Genomic DNA, 22909 nt, shown 5'->3' on the forward strand with positions numbered 1-22909 from the left:
GTGTGTTTTTCTTTGGGGTTGTGGGTAGTTGTTTTTGCACTGCGTTTAGTTAGCCTGCAAAACTGTTGCTGTCTTGTTTATTGTTTTTTCACCGTGGATGCTTTACTCTTTTTGAATTAAACTATGAGTATCCACATTCCCGCTGCACCTTGGTCCATTCTTGACGACGGTTGTTACACATACACTTACTCAAAAACAATCTCCCACAAACCCAGGTGAGAAAAACAACTACTTAAGTATGATCTCCAATTAGAGACAACGATGACCAGCTGCCTCTAATTGGAGATCATCCCAAAAAAAGCCCAACATAGAAATACAAAACTAGAACATAACAACATAGAAAATCTAAACTAGAAAAAAAACTTGTTACGCCCTGACCTACTCTACCACAGAAAATAACAGCTTTCTATGGTCAGGATGTGACAAAACAGATATAAAAGAAATATGCTGACCCCACAGATGATAAGCAAAGAGATAAAAATATTCAGACAAAATATGATGTAAAATCTTTTCAGTCCATTAAAGATCAGTCTTCCGATGATATATTTAATTTATGATTTAAAATGTATTCTTTGTGTTTCCTCTTAAACCACTCCCTGCTCTCACAGACCAAAAGCACATTCCACAGATGGCATTGAAATTAAATAGATATTTGAAAATCATGTTTTACAAGCGCACACAGAGGGTAGTTTCACACAGCCTTTGAAATGCATGTAAAATGTTCTTACATTACCTTATAGTCTACTGAGTGAATTGATCAGAGACTATTAACATTTAGGATTCCAAATCAGGAAGTATAACCTCTAGCACAACTCAAGGCAAGGGAGACAGGAGGTTTTTCTTGTGTCCTCATTGAACCAATATGGTAACCAATTATAATTCCATTACTCTCTATAAGGTGTAGTACACCTTGGAGATACCCCTCTGGGCAAAAACTGGTTGAATCAGCATTGTTAACACATCATTTCAACAAAAAAAATCTATGTGATGACATTGAATCAATGTGGAAAACTGATTGCATATACAAAAAGTCCTTGTTACAAGGGAATTTAGTATTTTTTTCACCCAGCTTTTAACTTAAATCCAATGACTGGGTGACATTTTTTGTTGATTTCACATTGAATTCACGTTAGTTGATAACTCAACCAAATGTAAATCAGAACTATATGATGAACTGATGTCTTTACCCAGTGGGACAGTTGTGATAGCCTTTACTAAGTGCTCTCCATGAACAATCTGTCAAAGGAATACTTTTTTTCTCTGTACAGGAATTGCCTCAAAACGATTACATAAATGAGCACTTTTATGTAAGGAGAGTTATTTTTGCTGCTATGGTACATGATGTTATGTGGAGCTTCCATATTACGAGTTCCAACATTTTCTTATTTATGACAGGCTTAACCATAGGGAATAGGGCTAATTTAAAATGTAGAGGAAAACCATCCTCCATCGTGTTCTGCCCAGCCACCTATTGTCAGAAAAACTGTTCTAGTTCTCATAGTAGGCCTGTGATCAAAGAGATGATGACAGAGACAGATCTGTGGCTGAGTGACTACAACAGGTCTTTATGCTGCTGAGTTTGATGAAGACTTGAGGAGGTCCACCTGAATAAAACTCAGGTGAATCTCAGTCATAATACTGAGTAATTAACAACTTATAGCTACTTAGTAATTCACATCAGTATTACTAATTCACTCTGAGATTCAATCTGCTATCTAAAGTTCCAAAGCTATTACCTGTACATTTTCTGAATACACCCACTTCTGTGTTGTAATTGTAAAGATTTTAGAATTCTACAGAATAAAGAAGAGATGAACAACAACCAGAGAGCGACAACGCAGAAAATGTTTGACATGCTCAAGAGAAAGAAATCTTCCAAGGAACAGTCCAATCAGTAGTGCTAATCCAGTGGAGAGGAAGGATTCTCAGTTTGCCATTGGGCTCATCTCCATACCTCGTACAGCTAAAAACTGAGATTTTTCTGGGGCTCTGAACTGAACCATGCAAATATGCCATTTGCAGAGGGATTGGATGCTATATGTTTCCACTCTGTAGTGGGAGAAACTGATGAGCTGTGAAGACATACAATCTTACACAATATGCACCTCTGTGACCAAATTTGTGACTCGTTTCAGGAAACTAGTTCCGTTGGAAAAAGTGATGGGCTACTTTCTGCACTCGCCACAGTCAGTGCGAACTGGAGTGACTTGACACAACGCTGGTCAAACAAGATGTAGCTATAAACAAAACAGAGTTAAATGGTTCCAGTCTACTTAGCTAGCAAATGTAGGTTTGCTGGCTCACTAACTAACGTTACGTGTATTATCTGTGTAGTAATATTATTCGAATCAGAAACCCATTTGCATTGCTAGTTATAGCCTAATGTTAGCTAGCCTGTTGGGGGTAGGGGGCAGTATTGACACGGCCGGATAAAAAACGTACCCGATTTAATCTGGTTACTACTCCTGCCCAGTAACTAGAATATGCATATAATTATTGGCTTTGTATAGAAAACACCCTAAAGTTTCTAAAACTGTTTGAATGGTGTCTGTGAGTATAACAGAACTCATATGGCAGGCAAAAACCTGAGAAGATTCCTTACAGGAAGTGCCCTCTCTGACAAGATCTTGTTCTTCTTGTCTCTGTTTATTGAAGACTAAGGATCTTTGCTGTAACGTGACACTTCCTACGGCTCCCATAGGCTCTCAGAGCCCGGGAAAAAGCTGAATGATATCGAGGCAGCCCCAGGCTGAAACATATTATCGCTTTTGGCAAGTGGCCGATCAGAGGACAATGGGCTTAGGCGCGTGCACGAGTCAACCCTGTGCTTTATTTTCTTTCGTCTTTTTACCTAAACGCAGATTCCCGGTCGGAATGTTATCGCTTTTTTACGAGAAAAATGGCATAAAAATTGATTTTAAACAGCGGTTGACATGCTTCGAAGTACTGAAATGGAATATTTCAAAATTTTTGTCACGAAATGCGCCGTGCTCGTCACCCTTCTTTACCCTTTCGGATAGTGTCTTGAATGCACGAACAAAACACTGCTGTTTGGATATAACAATGGATTATTTGGGACCAAACCAACATTTGTTATTGAAGTAGAAGTCCTGGGAGTGCATTCTGACGAAGAACGCCAAAGGTAATCAAACTTTTCTAATAGTAAATCGGAGTTTGGTGAAGGCTAAACTTGCTGGGTGTCTAAATAGCTAGCCCTGTGATGCCGGGCTATCTACTTAGAATATTGCAAAATGTGCTTTCACCGAAAAGCTATTTTAAAATCGGACATATCGAGTGCATAGAGGAGTTCTGTATCTATAATTCTTAAAATAATTGTTATGCTTTTTGTGAACGTTTATCATGAGTAATTTAGGAATTTTTTTGTAAATTCACCGGAAGTTTGCGGGGGGTATGCTAGTTCTGAACGTGACATGCTAATGTAAAAAGCTGTTTTTTGATGTAAATATGAACTTGATTGAACAAAACATGCATGTATTGTATAACATAATGTCCTAGTGTCATCTGATGAAGATCATCAAAGGTTAGTGCTGCATTTAGCTGTCTTCTGGGTTTTTGTGACATTATATGCTAGCTTGAAAAATGGGTGTCTGATTATTTCTGGCTGGGTACTCTGCTGACATAATCTAATGTTTTGTTTTCATTGTAAAGCCTTTTTGAAATCGGACAGTGTGGTTAGATTAACAAGAGTCTTGTCTTTAAAATGGTGTAAAATAGTCATATGTTTGAGAAATTGAAGTAATAGCATTTCTAAGGTATTTGAATAACGCGCCACGGGATTTCACTGGCTGTTACGTAGGTGGGACGAAATCGTCCCACTGGCCCTAGAGAAGCTAGCTAACATTGAACCTACTTTGTTAGCTTTAGCTTCCTGCAGATTCATACTACAGCTTTGATAATGTTTGTATTGGTAGTAGTACGAGATGGGATTATGCCGGTTCATTGTTTGGCTAGCTAGCTACCTAGATTTTGGCTGGATTATTACATGACCCATCAAGTTAGCCAGGTGTGTCTGGGGGTGATTACGGCCATCTATTGTATTTCATGAACATGTGTACATATCTAGACAACAGTGACCCATCCACTTAGCTAGATGTGGCTGGGGGGAGGTTATAGCATTTCCTTCACATGAACCATCAATTTAAACAAGTGTGTCAGGTAAGCGTCATCTAATAATGATAAAATATTTATTAAATATTTTTATCTGGACTCTTTCTGTTTTTTATATTGCTACTATGCAAGTAACCACTTCACTGTACCGTTTACACCTTCTGTATCCTGTGCATGTGACAAATAGACAAATAGATTTTATTTGAATTAGCGTATGGTTACCAGATAGCTTCACATGTGAATCCTTAAAGAGATGAGTGGGGCAAAGGCTTAATAAGAGGGTGTGAACGATGCTGAATGGATGTAGACAAAAGAAGAGCTCTGCAGTAGCTGCAGGATTGGGGAGTAACAGATTACATGTAATCTGTTACATGCAAGCAGTGGCGATTTTAGCATGTAAATCTTGGTGAGCCCAAAAATATATATATATATATATACTGCTCAAAAAAATAAAGGGAACACTTAAACAACACATCCTAGATCTGAATGAAAGAAATAATCTTATTAAATACTTTTTTCTTTACATAGTTGAATGTCTCCTGGACAGTCTGTGGTGCAACGGGGCGTTGGTGGATGGAGCGAGAGATGATGTCCCAGATGTGCTCAATTGGATTCAGGTCTGGGGAACGGGCAGGCCAGTCCATAGCATCAATGCTTTCCTCTTGCAGGAACTGCTGACACACTCCAGCCACATGAGGTCTAGCATTGTCTTGCATTAGGAGGAAACCAGGGCCAACCGCACCAGCATATGGTCTCACAAGGGGTCTGAGGATCTCATCTCGGTACCTAATGGCAGTCAGGCTACCTCTGGCGAGCACATGGAGGGCTGTGTGGCCCCCCAAAGAAATGCCACCCCACACCATGACTGACCCACCGCCGAACCGGTCATGCTGGAGGATGTTGCAGGCAGCAGAACGTTTTCCATTGCGTCTCCAGACTCTGTCACGTCTGTCACGTGCTCAGTGTGAACCTGCTTTCATCTGTGAAGAGCACAGGGCGCCAGTGGCGAAATTGCCAATCTTGGTGTTCTCTGGCAAATGCCAAACGTCCTGCACGGTGTTGGGCTGTAAGCACAACCCCCACCTGTGGACGTCGGGCCCTCATACCACCCTCATGGAGTCTGTTTCTGACCGTTTGAGCAGACACATGCACATTTGTGGCCTGCTGGAGGTCATTTTGCAGGGCTCTGGCAGTGCTTCTCCTGCTCCTCCTTGCACAAAGGCGGAGGTAGCGGTCCTGCTGCTGGGTTGTTGCCCTCCTACGGCCTCCTCCACGTCTCCTGATGTACTGGCCTGTCTCCTGGTAGCGCCTCCATGCTCTGGACACTACGCTGACAGACACAGCAAACCTTCTTGCCACAGCTCGCATTGATGTTCCATCATGGATGAGCTGCACTACCTGAGCCACTTGTGTGGGTTGTAGACTCCGTCTCATGCTACCACTAGAGTGAAAGCACCGCCAGCATTCAAAAGTGACCAAAACATCAGCCAGGAAGCATATTAACTGAGAAGTGGTCTGTGGTCCCCACCTGCAGAACCACTCCTTTATTGGAGGTGTCTTGCTAATTGCCTATAATTTCCACCTGTTGTCTATTCCATTTGCACAACAGCAGTTGGATTTTATTGTCAATCAGTGTTGCTTCCTAAGTGGACAGTTTGATTTCACAGAAGTGTGATTGACTTGGAGTTACATTGTGTTGTTTAAGTGTTCCCTTTATTTTTTTGAGCAGTGTATATGCATGCCAGCAAAGCCACTACACAACACAACACTAAACAAACATTAATTGCACTATAACGGTGACAAACGGTGCCCACAAACTGTTAGGGCCTACATAATGTTGTCCCAACAGCAGTCCCAACACCTTACCACTGCTACACCTGGCTATCAGCGGAGCCTTGTCTGGAAGCGAAACAGTTCCTTTGGCCTCATTTACAGCCTTTTTAAAAAACATAGCAGATATGGCTGACTTGTTTAAACAAATGTGGTTTCTACTGACAATTGAGATGTACAAACTATGGCATAAGGGAACGACAAGCGGATAAGAGGCAATCCATAATTTCGATTAAGACATTAATTAGCGAGCTAGGACGGATGTTGTCAATATAACTATTTGATCAGCACTTTTGAAATGTACTGTGACAGAATTCATAACATAGGCCATTCTTACAGTATTCTCCCTGTACACCAAGTCAGAACCGTAGGATAAATAGCGGGGGCATATAAGCAGACAATGAAAGCTCTAACAATATTCAATGATTACATTTCTCTAAAACAGGCTATAGGCTACATGTGCACGTGCACCACCAAGTCAGAACAGTAGGCAAAATTAAGAGGGGAAAAGGGTCCAAATTATTAGCATGAGGCACATGGGCTACTAACAGCTTACTAACGTTACACAACATACACTTAGTATTACTTTCTTAGCTACAGCATACATATCTCCCTGGCATATTACATCATTTATGCAGCAGCATACAAGACATTTTTGGACTCACCTTGCTCACTTCCTTCCAAACCACTCATTGTTGAATTTGCGATTTCCAACTTGTTGTGTAATGTTTATGTCCATTGGCCGATGAGCACCGGTACATTTTATCTATAATTTCTCTTCATTATTTATCTTCATATGGCAAGAATTGAAAAGGATTTACCAGTAGATTGTCAACTTGATTCATGATGATGACTGCTAGCTAAGATTTTGAAAGTATGATGTTGACATGATCAGTCCAATCAAAGCTACTGTACATATAATGTGCTTTGACGTCATTTTATATGTGGCCAATGACGTTGAGCCTTCCTGGATGGGCACTTCTAATGTAACTCTTTGTCAGGATGCAAAGGGTTAGAATTTTCGAGGTCTCCCCTTAGACTTCGCGGTGACGTAGTTTCCCCATGAGTGACATAAAACTGAGCCAATCACGGCGCAACGCTCCGTTTTTTTCTGCTGACTTGCCCTACCACCACAGAAAGCCCCGAGCTGAGCTGAAACACCTGCCTTTTGGACCTGCTTTACTCAAGAAAATAAAAAAGAGACCATGTTTGTATGTGGCTTTATTAACTCAATGATCTATATATTTGTTTTACATTGTTTGCAAACTGATATGTGACACGTATTAATGCCAAAATAACATGCAATACAGGCAAGCCCAAAAGAACTACCTTTTTTGCAAAAAATGTGGGGCTCAAAACAGGTAGGACCCACCTACCCTGAATGATGGGTCGCCACTGCATGTAAGGGATTACAAAAAGCAGTAACTGTAATTCGTTACGTTACCAGAAAAATATATTGTCATCAGATTACAGATACTTTGGAAAAACTAGATGATTACTTCAAGGATTACTTTTAAATTCAGAAAGGAGGTTTAAAAAGGAGGTTTTCTCAATGACATTCAAATTAGCATAGAAAAAGTTTAAGTTTGTTCCATCTGAGTGAGTCTGACCAGAAGTCAGAGACCAGTATGATGACACACCAAATGGGTTTTATGGATCATGGGAAAGGGCAGGAATAGGCTTTCGTAGGCTACAGTCCAAGATAAGTCTTCCAATGGTACGACTGCTGTCGGCAACCAAAGATTATCCAACTTGAATAAGGAAGTAAGGATGACAGCAGTGGTGTAGTCTATGGCTATATGGATATCACTTATTCTTTTTATCTACACAGCGCATTGATGTGAATCACATTGCTGCTGTCTCATTTAGCAATTTATTATTGTGGTTGTTGTGGATGGCTGTTCACAAATCTAAATGTGTATTTGAACCCAATAATGGTTTAATTCAAGAAGTTTAAGCTGCCTATCAATCATTGTTTTTGAAACCAGTGGATAGCCAGTGAAAAAAACTCACTCTTGCAACAGCTGCACAGTGCGGATCCCAGCCTATCACACAAGCTGTTGACTTTTATTGCTGACTCTAATTCATGCTGATACGCTTTTTTAATCCATAAGCCTAATGGACACATGTTCAAGCTTGCACACTTTTGATAGACTTAAAGGGGCAGTTGCTACATCCATTTTTGGACTTATATATTATATATATATATATATATATATACACTACCGGTCAAAAGTTTTAGAACACCCCCATTTTTCACATTTTTATTGAAATTTAAGCAGTTCAGGTACAGTGAATAACCTGAAATGGTAAAAAAGTAAGCGGTAAACTGCCAGAGGTTTAAAAAAAAAAAGGTTTAGGTTACCAGAAACTGAAAAATAATGTACAATTCAGAGTCATAAAAAAAGGCCTTTTCAGGGAACAAGTAATGGGTTAACAACATATAGCTGCTCTGCAACAATGGGAGTAAATTAAGCCTTGAAAGTTGATGCAAACAATTCCTACAGGTGTCACAATTTTTGTTGATTATTTACAAACCCTCTGCGTCCCGTCCTGACCAGAAAAAGGGGTTATTTGTCATTGTAGTTTGGTCAGGGCGTGGCAGGGGGTGTTTGTTTTGTGTGTTTCGGTGTTTTTGGTTTAGGTTCTATGTTTTCTATTTCTATGTTTAAATCTAGTTTTCTATTTCTATGTTGGGTTTTTGGTAGGACCTCCAATTAGAGGCAGCTGGTTGTTGTTGCCTCTAATTGGAGGCCATATTTAGTTGAGATTTGTTTCACTTGTGTTTTGTGGGTGGTTATTTTCTGTATAGCCTGGGAGCCTTATGGAACTGTTTTTCGTCATTTGTTTATTTTGTTTAAGTGTTTTCTTTAAATAAATTAAGAAGATGAGCACTTTACCTGCTGCGCCTTGGTCTGTCCATTACGACGATTATGACACTCTGCCTGTATAAAAGCAGTGTTGGAACAGACTGTGTTACTACACCCTCTTAAGCATTATTTGGACAATATTGTACTGCAGGAAGTAATATTTTACTATCAAAATGGCAAGAAAAAGGCAATTAACAAAGGAAGACAGACCATTATAACCCTTAAAAGTGTAGGTCTTTCATTTAGAGAAATTGCAAAGAAAGCCAAGGTGTCAGTGAGTACAGTTTCCTACACAATCAAAAGGCCTTTGGAAACTGGAGGGAAATCTAACCCAAAGCCACAAAATAATCAGAAGACAAGTTTCTGAGAGTCAACAGCTTGTGTGATAGGCGGCTCACAGGACAATAGCTTGAAGTACAGCTTAACACTGGTCGAAGTAAGCAAGTCTCAGTTTCAACTGTGAAGAGAAGACTTTGAGCTGCACGTTTGACAGGTCGAGTGGCAGTAAGAAAGCCATTGCTAAGATGGGAAAATAAGAAAAGAGGCTTGCCTGGGCCACGAAGCACCGCCAGTGGACTACTGAAGTCTGGAAGAAGGTCAAATGGACCGATGAAATCTTTGGTTCATCATGCAGGTTTTTGTATGCCGCCGAGTAGGGAAAGGATGGTTCCTCAGTGTGTGACGCCAACTGTCAAACATGGAGGAGGAAGCTTGATGGTCTGGGGCTCTTTGCTGGATCCAGAGTCTTCGACTTGCACAGAGTGAGTGGCACCCTGAACCAAAACGGCTACCACTGCATTTAGGTAGCACCTTGCAATGCCCTCTGATGTATGCCTAGTTGGTAAGGGGTTCATCTTACAGCAAGATAATGACCCAAAACATACCTCTAGGCTATGTCAGAACTACCTTAGATGAAAAGAACAAGACGATAGGCTTCAAATCGTGGAGACTTAAACCCCATCGAGCTGGTTTGGGATGAACTGGGCAGAAGGGTGAAAGCAAAGCAACCTACAAGTGCAACTCATTTGTGGGAACTTCTGCTACAGTGATGGGAAGAACATACCAAACAATATTTGATTTCCATTGTATAAAGAATGCTACGAGTGTGTTTGGCTGTTATGTCTGCAAAAGGTGGCTTCTTTGATGAGTCAACAATGTAGATAGAATTTTATTAAACAAAACGATTCCATGATTTATTTTTTGTCTCCAATTGTTTATTTGTTCTATGCTTTAATTTCAGAATACATAAAACTGTGTGAGTTTCAATAAAAACTGGAAAAATGTAGGTATTCTAAAAGTGTTTATATATATATATATATATATATATATATATATATATATATATATATATATATAAAATAGTAGTATATGTATATATACAGTACCAGTCAAAGGTTGGGACACACCTACTCAAGGGTTTTTCTTTATTTTTAATATTTTCTACATTGTAGAATAATAGTGACGACATCAAAACTATGAAATGCCTTCAACCTCAGGAGGCTAAAGATATTTGGCTTAACACCTAAAACCCTCACAAACTTTTACAGATGCACAATTGAGAGCATCTTGTCGGTCTGTATCACCGCCTGGTACGGCAACTGCACCACCCACAACCGCATAGCTCTCCAGAGGGTGGTGCGGTCTGCCCAACGCATTTACCGGGGACAAACTTCCCGCCCTCCTGTACATCTACAGCATCCGATGCCATAGGAAGGCCAAAAAGATCATCAAGGACATCAACCACCCGAGCCACTGCCTGTTCACCCCGCTATCATCCAGAAGGTAAGGTCAGTACTGGTGCATCAAAGCTTGGACTGAGAGACTGAAAAACAGCTTCTATATCAAGGCCATCAGACTGCAAAACAGCCATCACTAGCACATCAGTGGTGTCTGCCTTTAGACATAGATTAGGAATCACTGGCCACTTTTAGAAATGGATCACTAGCCACTTTAATAATGTTTACGTATCTAGCATAACTCATCTCATATGTATAAACTGCACTCCACACTATTCTATGGTATCTTAGTCACTTTTAAATTGTGTTTATATATTGCATCACCCATTTCATGTGCATATACTGTATTGTATTCTATACTACACCACTGACTGTTAAACAGCCGTCTCCAGCACATCAGAGGCTGCTGCCTATAGACATAGATTAGGAATCACTGGCCACGTTAAGGAAATTAAACACTAGCCACATTAATAATGTCCCCATATCTTGCATTACTCATCTCACATGTATAAACTGTACTCTATACTATTCTACGGTATCTTAGTCCCCTTAATTGTGTGTAAATATTGCATCACCCATCTCATATGTATATACTGTATTCTATAATATGCCACTGTATTTTAGTCCAATGCCGTTCTGACATATATGTATATATATTCTTAATCCATTCCTTACATAGATTTACATGTATTTTGGGTATATGTTGTGAAACTGTTAGATATTACTTGTTAGATATTACTGCACTGTCAGAGCTAGAAGCACAAGCATTTCAATACACCCGCAATAACATCTACTAAACACGTTTCTGTGACCAATAAATTGTATTTTATTTATTTGGAAATAACACATATGGAATCATGTAGTAACCAAAAAAGTGTAAAAAATCTAAATATATCTTATATTTGAGATTCTTCAAAGTAGCCACCCTTTGCCTTGATGACAGCTTTGCACACTCTTCGCATTCACTCAACCAGCTTCATGCGGTAGTCACATGGAATGCATTTCAATTAACAGGAGTGCCTTGTTAAGTTAATTTGTGGAATTTCTTTCCTCAATGCGTTTGAGCCAATCAGTTGTGTTGTGACAAGGTAGGGATGGTATACAGAAGATAGCCCTAGTTGGTAAAAGACCAACTCCATATTATGGCAAGCTCAAATAAGCAAAGAGAAACGACAGTCCATCATTACTTCAAGACATGAAGGTCAGTAAATCGGTAAAATTTCAAGAACTTTGAAAGTTTCTTCAAGTGCAGTTGCAAAAACTATCAAGCGCTATGATGAAACTGGCTCTCATGAGGACCGCCACAGGAAAGGAAGACCCAGAGTTACCTCTGCTGCAGAAGATAAGTTCATTAGAGATACCAACCTCAGAAATCGGCAGATTGCAGCCCAAATAAATGCTTCATAGGGTTCAAGTAACAGACACATCTCAACATCAACTGTTCAGAGAAGGCCTTTATGGTTGAATTGCTGCAAAGAAATCACTACTAAAGGACATCAATAAGAAGAAGAGACTTGGGTCAAGAAACACAAGCAATGGACATTAGACCGGTAGAAATCTGTCCTTTGGTGTGATGAGTCCAAATTTGAGATTTTTGGTTCCAACCGCCATGTCTTTGTGAGGCAAAGAGTAGGTGAACGGAAGATATCTGCATGTGTGGTTCCCACCGTGAAGCATGGAGGAGGAGGTGTGATGGTGTGGGGGTGCTTTGCTTGTGACACTGTCTGTGATTTATTTAGAATTCAAGGCACACTTAACCAGCATTGCTACCACAGCATTCTGCAGCGATACACCATTGCATATGGCTTGCGCTTAGTGGGACTGTCATTTGTTATTCAGCAGGACATTGACCCAACACACATCCAGGCTCTGTAAGGGCTATTTGACCAAGAAGGAGAGTGAATGAGTGCTGCATCAGATGACCTGGCCTCCACAATCACCCGACCTCAACCCAATTGAGATGGTTTGGAAAGGAGTGGACTGCAGAGTGAAGGAAAATCAGCCAACAAGTGCTCAGCATATGTAGGAACTCCTTCAAGACTTTTGGAAAAGCATTCCAGGTGAAGCAGGTTGAGAGAATGCCAAGAGTGTGCAAAGCTGTCATCATGGCAAGGGGTGGCTACGTTGAAAATCTAAAATCTATTTTGGTTTGTTTAACACTTTTGGTTACTACATGATTCCATGTGTTATTTCATAGTTTTGATGTCTTCACTATTATTCTACAATGTAGAAAATAGTAAAAAAAAAGAAGAAATCCCCCTTGAATGAGTAGGTGTCCAAACTTTTGACTTGTTCTGTATATCCATTGATTCTTGAAGAATATAATTTATAAATGCCTCATGAGCTTAGTTCAACTGTCACACAAAATATATGCTTGTTTTTCTCCAATGTTTGTAAACATTGTAAATGTAAACAAACAATGTATACCCTCATAACATGGTTAAAACAATAATTTTCATATCATGGATGGTCAGCCCTTGCATCCATAGCTCTGTGTATTAATCTGAGAGTCGTTACATTTCTCCAGGCCCATCCATCAACTTTTTACAAAAACAGAGGCGGGTGTCCATTTTGTTATTGTTTCATCTGTGCATTTGCCCTTTAAACAGCTGCATCAAGATATCAAAGTGTCACCAACAAAAAGTGAACCAACAGGCCTATTGCAAATGCTGCATGAGCGCAGCATTTATTTTTCAAATAGAATCAATGAGCCCAATCAGTCCTCCATGACAACAAAATCATAAACAACAGAGTGGAGCTGGGTAATACGTCCTTAGTTTTGGGGTTAAGCTCAGGTAAAACAATTTGGCTAATCTATACTTCCATATTTCCAAGTCCTATTCTTGAAAATCAAGGGGTATAACATTTTGTAACATGTACGCTGGGAGTCAGGAAGCAAGTTCAGGGAGTGTATTTAATAAATAAATGAACATAGAACAAAACAAGAAACACAGGTAGTGTACAGACATGAACACTGGAACAGAAAAATAATGCCTAGGGAAAAAACCAAAGGGAGTAACATATACAGGGAAGGCAATCAGGCAGGTGATTGAGTCCAGGTGAGTCTGGTGCGTGTAACGATGGTGACAGGTGTGCGTAATAATGAGCAGCCTGGTGACCTCGAGTGCCGGAGAGGGAGTATATGTGACACATTTATTGGAATGACTGGAATTCTGATAGACTTTGGTTTTTAATGTAAAGATATAATTTAATCATTATTTATTATATGTAGTAAGTAGAAAGCGATGGGTTAGAAGAAGCCTTGGCATGCTGACTGCAGGAACGTCCACCAGAGGTGTTGCCAGATAATTTAATTCTCATTTCTCTACCATAAGCTGCCTCCATATATAAAAAAAAAATTGCAGGACCAAAATGGATGACGTAGTACATAACTGTGCACAATTTTCAGAGACCCGTTTTGGCTCATGACCACCACATTCGAAACTGCTGGCTCAATTAATACAAAAGCTCTGGAGCATCACTTTAATTGCCCTCTACCTCTGCATCTTGACTATGGTATCAGCAGCTTGAGTCTCAGTAGGCCGTTAGGTTTGGTTGACTCTCACAATAGGCATGTTCACACCAAGACTAAGAACAATGAAGTGTGAAAAGGCCTAATGTGGTCACAGACTGCAACTTGAAAAATGTTTTAGACACAAATCGAGCAGACCACTTGCTTTGACTCCATTTGCCGAATGCAAACTTGATTCACTGAACAAACTCATATGAACTCTTGTTTGAGATAGATACTTCTGCAACACGTAGCTGGGTATGAGAATGTGCTGTAGATAACTGTTCTGAAAGGAATGACAATGCCATGCTGACATATTAAAATCAGCAGGTACTTTTGTTGGAAGCATTTAGCCTTGAGATTAAAGATTCCCTTGAGGAAGCTATCTGAATAAGGTGTTAACATGGTGAGCAATAATTCACTACCTGAACAAGCAATACAACATATATTTATGATTTGAGAAGCATACAATGGCACAACACCAACGCACAGTTTAAAGAATCCCAGAATAAATAAATATTTAATTATTCAAATATCAAAACCATAGACCTGAGCTGCACGTGTAATGATAACAAATAAACAATTGTTTAAAGTAATGTCACACTTACCCCCTAGAAGTACCATGATTGATTGTAGCGCTCGGAGATGCAACATGTTTATTTTCTCCTTTAAAAAAAAATATATTTAGACTTAGTGTTAATGTATCATTCAAAAAGGGAGGCGAATCATAGACTTGGATGCATCGAAACTGACTGCCAGATGTTTACTAATGTCCACTGACCATCCAAATGATAGCTTATTAAGTTCCAAAAGTCATGCCGTTTCTCTCATCCAAAGTGAACAACCCTCAGCAAAATGTGCCCATTGCTGAATACCGAACGTTAATGAAAACGTAGCAATGTGTAGGCTAAGAAATATTCAGTCATAAAAAGACTTGTTAAAATTTAAAAATGACATGCTCAGCGCTATCTAGCGCATAGTGACTTGAGCGCTTCGTTCCGCTTTGTCGACCAAGCTTATTAGGGAGAGTTTTCTTCTTGGGATCATGAATCACCATGGAAGCAGTTAGAAAAATTGAAATTTCTAATGCAGATTGTAGTAGATTTTTAATCCCCTTTCTTCACCCGTTTTTCATCCCTGTCTCCTCTGCATCATTTGCTCAGCGATGTGACTCCCGATGCTGAAGTTTCTTGGCGCTGCGTACGGGTTCTTATCGTCGAACCCCAATGATTTCACAGAGAGTCACTGATACTTTAGCTGCAGAAGACACAAGTTGTGATCGAATTGCACACGATATGTTTTCATATCTTCAGGTGTCCTGTTTCACCCGTAGAAATAAAACGTTTAAAATCACGCATAATTCCAACAAAGGTTGTTTACAGCGGAAACAAAAAGTAAGAATCCCATGTCGGATACAGAACAACGTAGTGGTTAGGTTAGTTATTGTTTTATATACGTTTTCATCAAACTTCGGCACTCTGTGGCTGCTGACTATGCAGCATGAAGTAATTATTTGCATTTGCCTCCGCTGGTATGTTCCCTGCAGCAGATATAGCCAATTTATAAAGACATGCAATTCCGCTCTCTTAAATCCATCCTCCTGGTACAGTGTACTGTCAACATCCTTTGTATAAAATTCTGAGGGAATTAAACCCACAAGTCACAATTTAGATTGCCAAATTCTGGTCTAGGGGGCGTGTAGTGTGAAGTAAAGGCGGCCGAACCGCTCAGCACCCTACGCACGCACTTTAAAGCGCATATGTGATGGGGTCCTAATGAAGATAACAGGTTTTGTGATTTATTTTTTTGACATGGTGACATTTTTTGTTGAATTCACGTTAGTTGACATCTCACCCAAAACGAGTTATTGAAATGACGTCTATGCGCACTGGGAACTCACTGAGATAGACAAGATCTAAACTATTTTAAATTAAACCTTTATTTAACGAGGCAAGTCACTTAATCTACAATGACGGACGACGCAGAGACAATTTTGCGCCGCACTGTGGGAAGCCCAATCACAGCCAGTTGTGATAAAGCCTGGATTCGAACCAGGGTGTCTGTAGTGACGCTGCAAGCACTGAAATGCAGTGCTTTAGACCGCTGCGCCACTCGGGGGCGTCCACTAAAATGCAGATATCTAAGAAGAAGTGTATTGACATATTTAACCCATTCCTTACAAACTGATATTCAAAAGAAAAATGCCAATTGATGTTGCCAAATTATTCAGGAGTCTTAAATGGAACATATTGATTAGTGTTCTTCGCAATCCGTGTCTAGGGTTCAGTGTCCACTTCCCAGATGATGCTGATTGACAAGCAACAGTGACACCTTGTGGATTACTATACGTAAGTCTTATCTCACGTGCCCGGTTGATGACACACGGCACCGGACGCACGGACGATCTCCATAGTCACTATAGTCGATGAAACGGCGACCAAATATGAGACTGCCTTTAGGCTACCTCCGCACCTTCTTATGTAATGGTTATTTGATTCTTTACCTTCATGCAGTCACTGTTATAGCCGTTATTAGGCCCTACCAGTTCTAACCTTTTCTCAGCTAGTGCAGTTATTATGCTTTATTAACCCTCCTGTTGTGTTTCGGTCGATTTGGACCGATTTACACGTTTTCTCTCTGAAAAATATAGTTAATTTAATCTGATTGTCATAAGGCTCCATGACTTTGTCCACACAGGGCATCTGAACACACAAAATACATTTTGATGATTTTCATTACATTTTGGGTGTTTTATTTAACTTTGTACACCTGTGGCGTTCCCTGTCAAAAATGACCAGTCATTAGAAATGAATGGGTGAGACTACAATTAGTGTATAAAATTGAGTTCAGGCACATGCCCATTCATCAGATGGACACACTTCCTCTCCCAGACCCTCACATGCATGTGTGTTTGAGTGCACACACACACACACACACACACACACACACACACACACGCACACACACACACACACACACACACACACACACACACACACACACACACACACACACACACACACACACACACACACACACACACACACACGCCTCACTCCCCTTCTTGGATTCCATGTCAACCCCCACGGGAACCTTTCCCCAATAGAATCTTCCCCCCACGGGAACCACACCTGTTGGCATTCTCACAAACAATTGCAACACTGTTTCAATAATATATAGAACTTTTCTCACAGCTCTGGTATATAAAGCTTTTTTGAGGCCTTGCACACAATTCATTCTGTGGTAGCACAATGACCAAACAATATACTGTATGTGAGGTTCTTGATCATATCTTTGATCATGACACTGGTGAGGAGGAGAGAGGCCAGGAAACTGATAGGGAAGTAGTCTGTGATAAATAGCACAATATGTTTCATCTGAGTATTTGTTATAGTCAAAATAATCAATACATTATGCTTTTTTTAACTCAAAAACGAGTTGTATGAGCTCAGGTCAATGATTCCTACAGGCCATAAATAGCAAATAGAAGTTCAAAATGTTCAATGTTCACAAGAACTTAAGTTGATAAAAATATCTAACACAACATTAGGTGATAATATATGTATTATTATGGATTTATAATCAGCTATAATTGGGCAGTGATTTTGGACCGGGAACGCAGAATGAATTAACATGAAACGACCACAACAGGGGTGTTAAACAACCAAGTTAGGGACTGACTACGTATTTCTAATGAGGGATGCCTGGAGAAAAATCGGATCTCTGAAATGAAAATGGATTGCCCTCCCTTCAGTAAAATATATTTTTACCTGACCCTCCCTGAATGCTTGAAATAAAAACAAGTGACCATGCCCTATACCCAAAATAATAATTGCAAGTATAAAGTGGATAGCTGAGAACATGGCTACCCTTTACCCCCACTCCTAGAACAGCCTTAGATATGCCGTTTTTGAAACTGTCCTTCGTTTTGTCAGCATTACATGGCAAAGTAGCCAGAAGATTTGCAGACCATCGCAGACAAGGGGGAAAATACATACTGTACATTATAATAAAAGCACTGCATGAATCTATCATCTTATTTGTGGTCCGAGAAAACATTTCCTTCTATAAATGCATTTCATGCAATTCTACGACATTTTACATAACTGGAGACATGCAGCATCTTTTTTAATTCCACAGCCTTGAAATAATAATAATGAATTATTGTTCCTTCTTAGGCTACCTGGCTTGCTCCTGACTGACTTGGAGTTAGTATGTTGTTTGGGCAGGCGGGTATTCTCCACTGCTGAACAGCCAGAATGTGGACAGGCGCATCTCATTAAAATGAGTGTGCTGGCCTTGGTCACAGGAGAGCTCCAGTATCATACACATGTGATCCATGTCTACATCATCCACATCAGCCAGAGTTAAGAATAGAGAGAACGTATCGAAAATGACTATCTACTTGGTCTCTCCAGACGCCTAGCTTTTTCTTGAAATCTGCAATTTTATCTTTTGCTTGGAAAAGGTCTCTTGCGTGTCCCTGCCTGGTTAGGTTGAGCAGCAGTCTCTTGGGTTGGCCTACAGATCCCGATACAACGGTCCCATTGTAATCCATGTCCCATTATGTACTCTTTCAGATCACAGAATATTTCACCTGTAGTTGTATTCTGAGGCAAATCTTTGCAACAAATAAATTCTTCATATACAGTATGTAGTGAATATATACAAGAAGAGGGCATTTTAAATGTCAGTTGTCTCATCTAATTGGATTGCAAACCAATTTGATGTGCGGCTCTGTCTAAAACCTGCATTGATTTAATATCATCTGCCATATCCTGGATTCTATGCATGACTGTGTCATTTTAAAGGGGGATTTCACTGATCTTCGTAGCAGCAATTGGGCCTAAAACCACTCGGCAAGCATCAATGACTGAGGGTATGACCAACTTATCAACTATAGTGAAAGGATTCTGACACTTGGAAATGTTATAAGAGAGTAAGTACTGTTTGAATTCTTCAGTAAACTCTCAATTGTCTGTAACATCATTGTGCAGCATTTTTGTTTTGTTGGCCATCTCTTTTTTGTTCAAATAAATCGTCTGTTTTATCCTTGAGATGTGGATGCTTTGTTTAACATTTTTCGATGGCTTCATAGTATCATTGCTGTGGCAAGTCTGACATATCACACAGAAAGGTTTTGGTGGTCAGCTGTTATTTTAAACAAATCAGAGAGAGACAGAGACCGTGCAGGCTGCACAACAGGGCTAGCTTGTGTGTGCGTGTGTGTTTAGTGTAGCTATACTTAGTCATGGCAACACAATTAGTTTACTGCAGCATGCATAGTTCAGCGCATTGCACAGGTAGGGGAGAGCAAGGTAAGTTGTCACACAGGTAAGCAGTCAAACTGTTCATACCTCCAACACTAGAGGCGCTATCTCAAAAATCAAATAGCTACTTTGTTTGACTACATGTTCTATGGTCAACTTTCTGTTCACATGTGGTCAAGGTCACCCTAATCTGAGGTGAGCACAAGTTTCTTATTTTTTCCCTTCAAAAGTAAAAAATGGGCACTTTACATTTTATGCAATAAAACTTTGTTAGGTATGAATGTTCAAAGTTATAATTTTGCACTAAGTAGAGGAGACAATAACATGTATTTTTATACTTTAGCTGCAGTCCTATGTTGAGCTAAACTTGAGATTTAGCCAACATTAGCACACATGTCAGTTTGGGGCAAGTTGTCTCAATGACCTTGGGGTAAATCTTCACAAGTGAAAACTTGCCCCAGTATACATAGACACATAGAACATGCTCAAAAATATTGTGATATTGTGTAATCATAATAGTTTTAAATGTTATTGTAAATTATTATTATATATACGTATAGTTTAGAGCAGCAGACATATCCCTGGACTACAGAAGACAGGCTCTGGCATGTGTGTGTGTGTGTGTGTGTGTGTGTGTGTGTGTGTGTGTGTGTGTGTGTGTGTGTGTGTGTGTGTGTGTGTGTGTGTGTGTGTGTGTGTGTGTGTGTGTGTGTGTGTGTGTGTGTGTGTGTGTGTGTGTGTGTGTGTGTGTGTGTGTGTGTGTGTGTGTCTACTAACACTACATGCCTACTGTATGAGACAGTATATCCACTGACGTGTCTTTGTCTATGCCGGATTAAGTGATATGACATGCTATTCTATAAAATCCTTTCCCTGTAATTAATATTACCTGATTGAGCTAATCATGTAATTGTAATTAACTAGAAAGTCGGGGCACCACGAAATAATGTTTATAGAGCTGTTATCTTCCGAATAAATTCTTAGTAAACCTAGTAATATTTTACATCAATAGCAGTCAATATTAATCGTCACCTTATTTCAGTCTCATCTGAAAGTTGTAAATTCTTGGTTATCTTCACGAACCCTGGCTAACAAGTTGAATCAGCAATACAAAATTGGGTTTAATTATTTATTTACTAAATATGTAACTAATCACACAGAATTGCATATATACAGAATGCAAATTGTGTCATACAGAAAACGTCCCTGGTGTACGGAACCCGAATGACTGAGGAACAAAGGGAGAAGCCATGCTATCGTAAATACAGTATCTTATGCATTCTAAATTACCGCCCATTTGAAAATGCAATAAATATTAACTCTGAGCTGCGCTTGGTAGGTTGGTAGGTTGGTTGTAGATGCTGGCCGTGTTGGCCAACAGAGATCTTCCTGTCCTCGGAAGAATGTCACCGGTGATAAATTGGATACGTTGTAGTATCGTTGTTGTGTGTTAGACTGGGTACGTCGTCGGTCCTTTCCTAGCCCACGTTTACAACGGCCGCTGCTAACTCAACGGCTAGGAAGTATCACTTCTGTAGTGAATAAGAGTTCAAAGTTCATACCATTCGCAACCAAAGCTCATGTTCAGGTTGGCTTCGTTCTGTAGTTATTATTTGAATCCTTCTGACATCGGACCGTCGCCCTAATGTACCCGGAACAGAAAGTTATTCGCCCTTTTAACGCAGAGGCTGCAGGCCTCGCGTACTCGGAACAGAAGGATACATTTTCGTCAAGGTCTTATATAGTGGAGGGAGAGAAGGGTGTGTTTCATAGTTTATAACCCATGTCTCTTTACAGGGGCGGGCCACTGATTGAGCAGAGCTCTAACCTTATGAAAACCCAATTCCCTCATTTGGAAGCTAAAATTACATTTAATCTTTTCACAAATAGTTTTATATTTAAACATTTAAATTGCACAACAATTCCATGTGAATCTGATAACTAGAATGTGTAGACTTTCCCAGATACAGTTTATGTCATCCTGTCATCAGTCATAATGTCTCAGATGACAACCGAACTGGCATCATATTCATTAAGTACCAACACATATTTTCCACTGGTTGGATTACCGAAATATGGTTCCTTTCCCCCCACCGTTTGATGCTCCCAGACTCTCTATTTTTAACAAAGGCTATTCAAGAGTCCTTCAGTAGAGTCAAGAGAGAGAGGGGAGAAAGGTATTTATTGGGGGCGGGGGTCATAAACCTTACCCACAGGCCAACGTCATGACACCACACACACACAAACTGCTTTATACAGTGTCATGAATTTAGTGTGGTGTTATGAATTGCATTGTGGTAACAAGGATAGTAGACAGGGAGGTGGGCTTAATATGCCTGTAATGAATATGTAATTGCAGTGAGGAAATGTGTTTTTGAAGGAAAGAAGAAAGGAAGGAAGGAAGGAAAGAAATAGGGGAAGGGAAGAAAGATGGTTAGAAATTATAAAAGCAAGACAGAGAATGGCAGCACACCACCTGCCATAATGTTAAAGGCAGTGAGGCAGGTGAAGTTGCAGAACAAATAAATCAGGATTACAGTGAAGGATTTTGACATAAATGACTGTACTCTGATTCCGTATTGTCAAAAGGTTACCAGAGAAGAAGTTGAAAGTCAGACAGCCACGCCAACAAGAGTGGTTGTCTATTCAAAGCCACGGCAGGTTTTTTCACCTGATTTGGAGATGCAGCTTGTTCAGTACATTACTAGGTCAGCTGACATTTATTTTGTCTATCACCAAGTGAGGTCAGAAGACTTGCCTACCAGTTTGCTGTGGCACACCAGTTGAAGTTCGCGCCAATGTGGACAGAAAAAGAAAAGGCCAGCTCGGAGTGGAAGCCCTGTTTACTCCTTTTGGATAACCACAAGTCTCATCTGTCCATTGATGGACTCAATTATGCCAAATAAATTGGCATAATTATGCTGTCATTCCCACCCCATTGTTCTCATCATCTTCAACCCTTAGACAGGTATGTCTGTGGGCCGCTAAAGAGGCACATCAAAACCGTGTGTGACGCCTGGATGAGGAACAATCCCGGGAAGACAATGTCAATTTATAACATCACTGGGATTGTGGCAATCGCCTATCCTCTGGCTGCAACCCCCTTGAACATTCAGGATGGCTTTAGGGTGGCTGGGCTACCACCTTACAACAGGGATGTATTTCTGGAAACCGAGTTTGCGCCAGCCTATGTTACAGATCGACCCATTCAGAACCCAACCCTACCAGGCCCCAGCACCAACCCTGCCCTGCCAGGCCCCAGCAACATTCCAGCCCTGCCAGGCCCAAGCACCAACCTGCCAGGCTCCAGCACCATTTCAGCCCTGCCAGGCCCCAACACCAACCTGCCAGGCCCCAGCACCATTCCAACCCTGCCTAGCATGAGCTCAGACACAGACTTGCCCCAGTTCTTATGCTAGCACCAGCTCACCGTCGCCCAGCAATGCCATTGCTAACAGCAGACTACCAACGCCAGAAGACATCCGGCCATATCCAAAAGCTGGCCCCGAAAACCAGCTTGCAAAGGATGAAAACAGCGCAAAACGGCAATTATAACTGACACAC

At 40.4% G+C, this 22909-nt stretch overlaps 1 protein-coding gene across 2 annotated transcripts in view; it reads right to left on the reverse strand.

The window, feature by feature from the left end:
• Nucleotides 1-15741, reverse strand: part of LOC106579906 (transmembrane protein 132C) — a 228908-nt gene extending 213167 nt beyond the window's left edge. For both annotated transcript variants that reach the window (XM_014160261.2, XM_014160260.2), the window contains exon 1: nt 14684-15741. In XM_014160261.2, coding sequence (XP_014015736.2) covers nt 14684-14729 — 46 coding nt within the window. In that variant the 5' untranslated portion in view covers nt 14730-15741. The remainder of the gene's footprint in view (nt 1-14683) is intronic.
• Nucleotides 15742-22909: the final 7168 nt, after the last annotated feature.

Source organism: Salmo salar, chromosome ssa20 (genome assembly GCF_905237065.1).
Source record: "Salmo salar chromosome ssa20, Ssal_v3.1, whole genome shotgun sequence".
Lineage (NCBI taxonomy): Eukaryota > Metazoa > Chordata > Actinopteri > Salmoniformes > Salmonidae > Salmo > Salmo salar.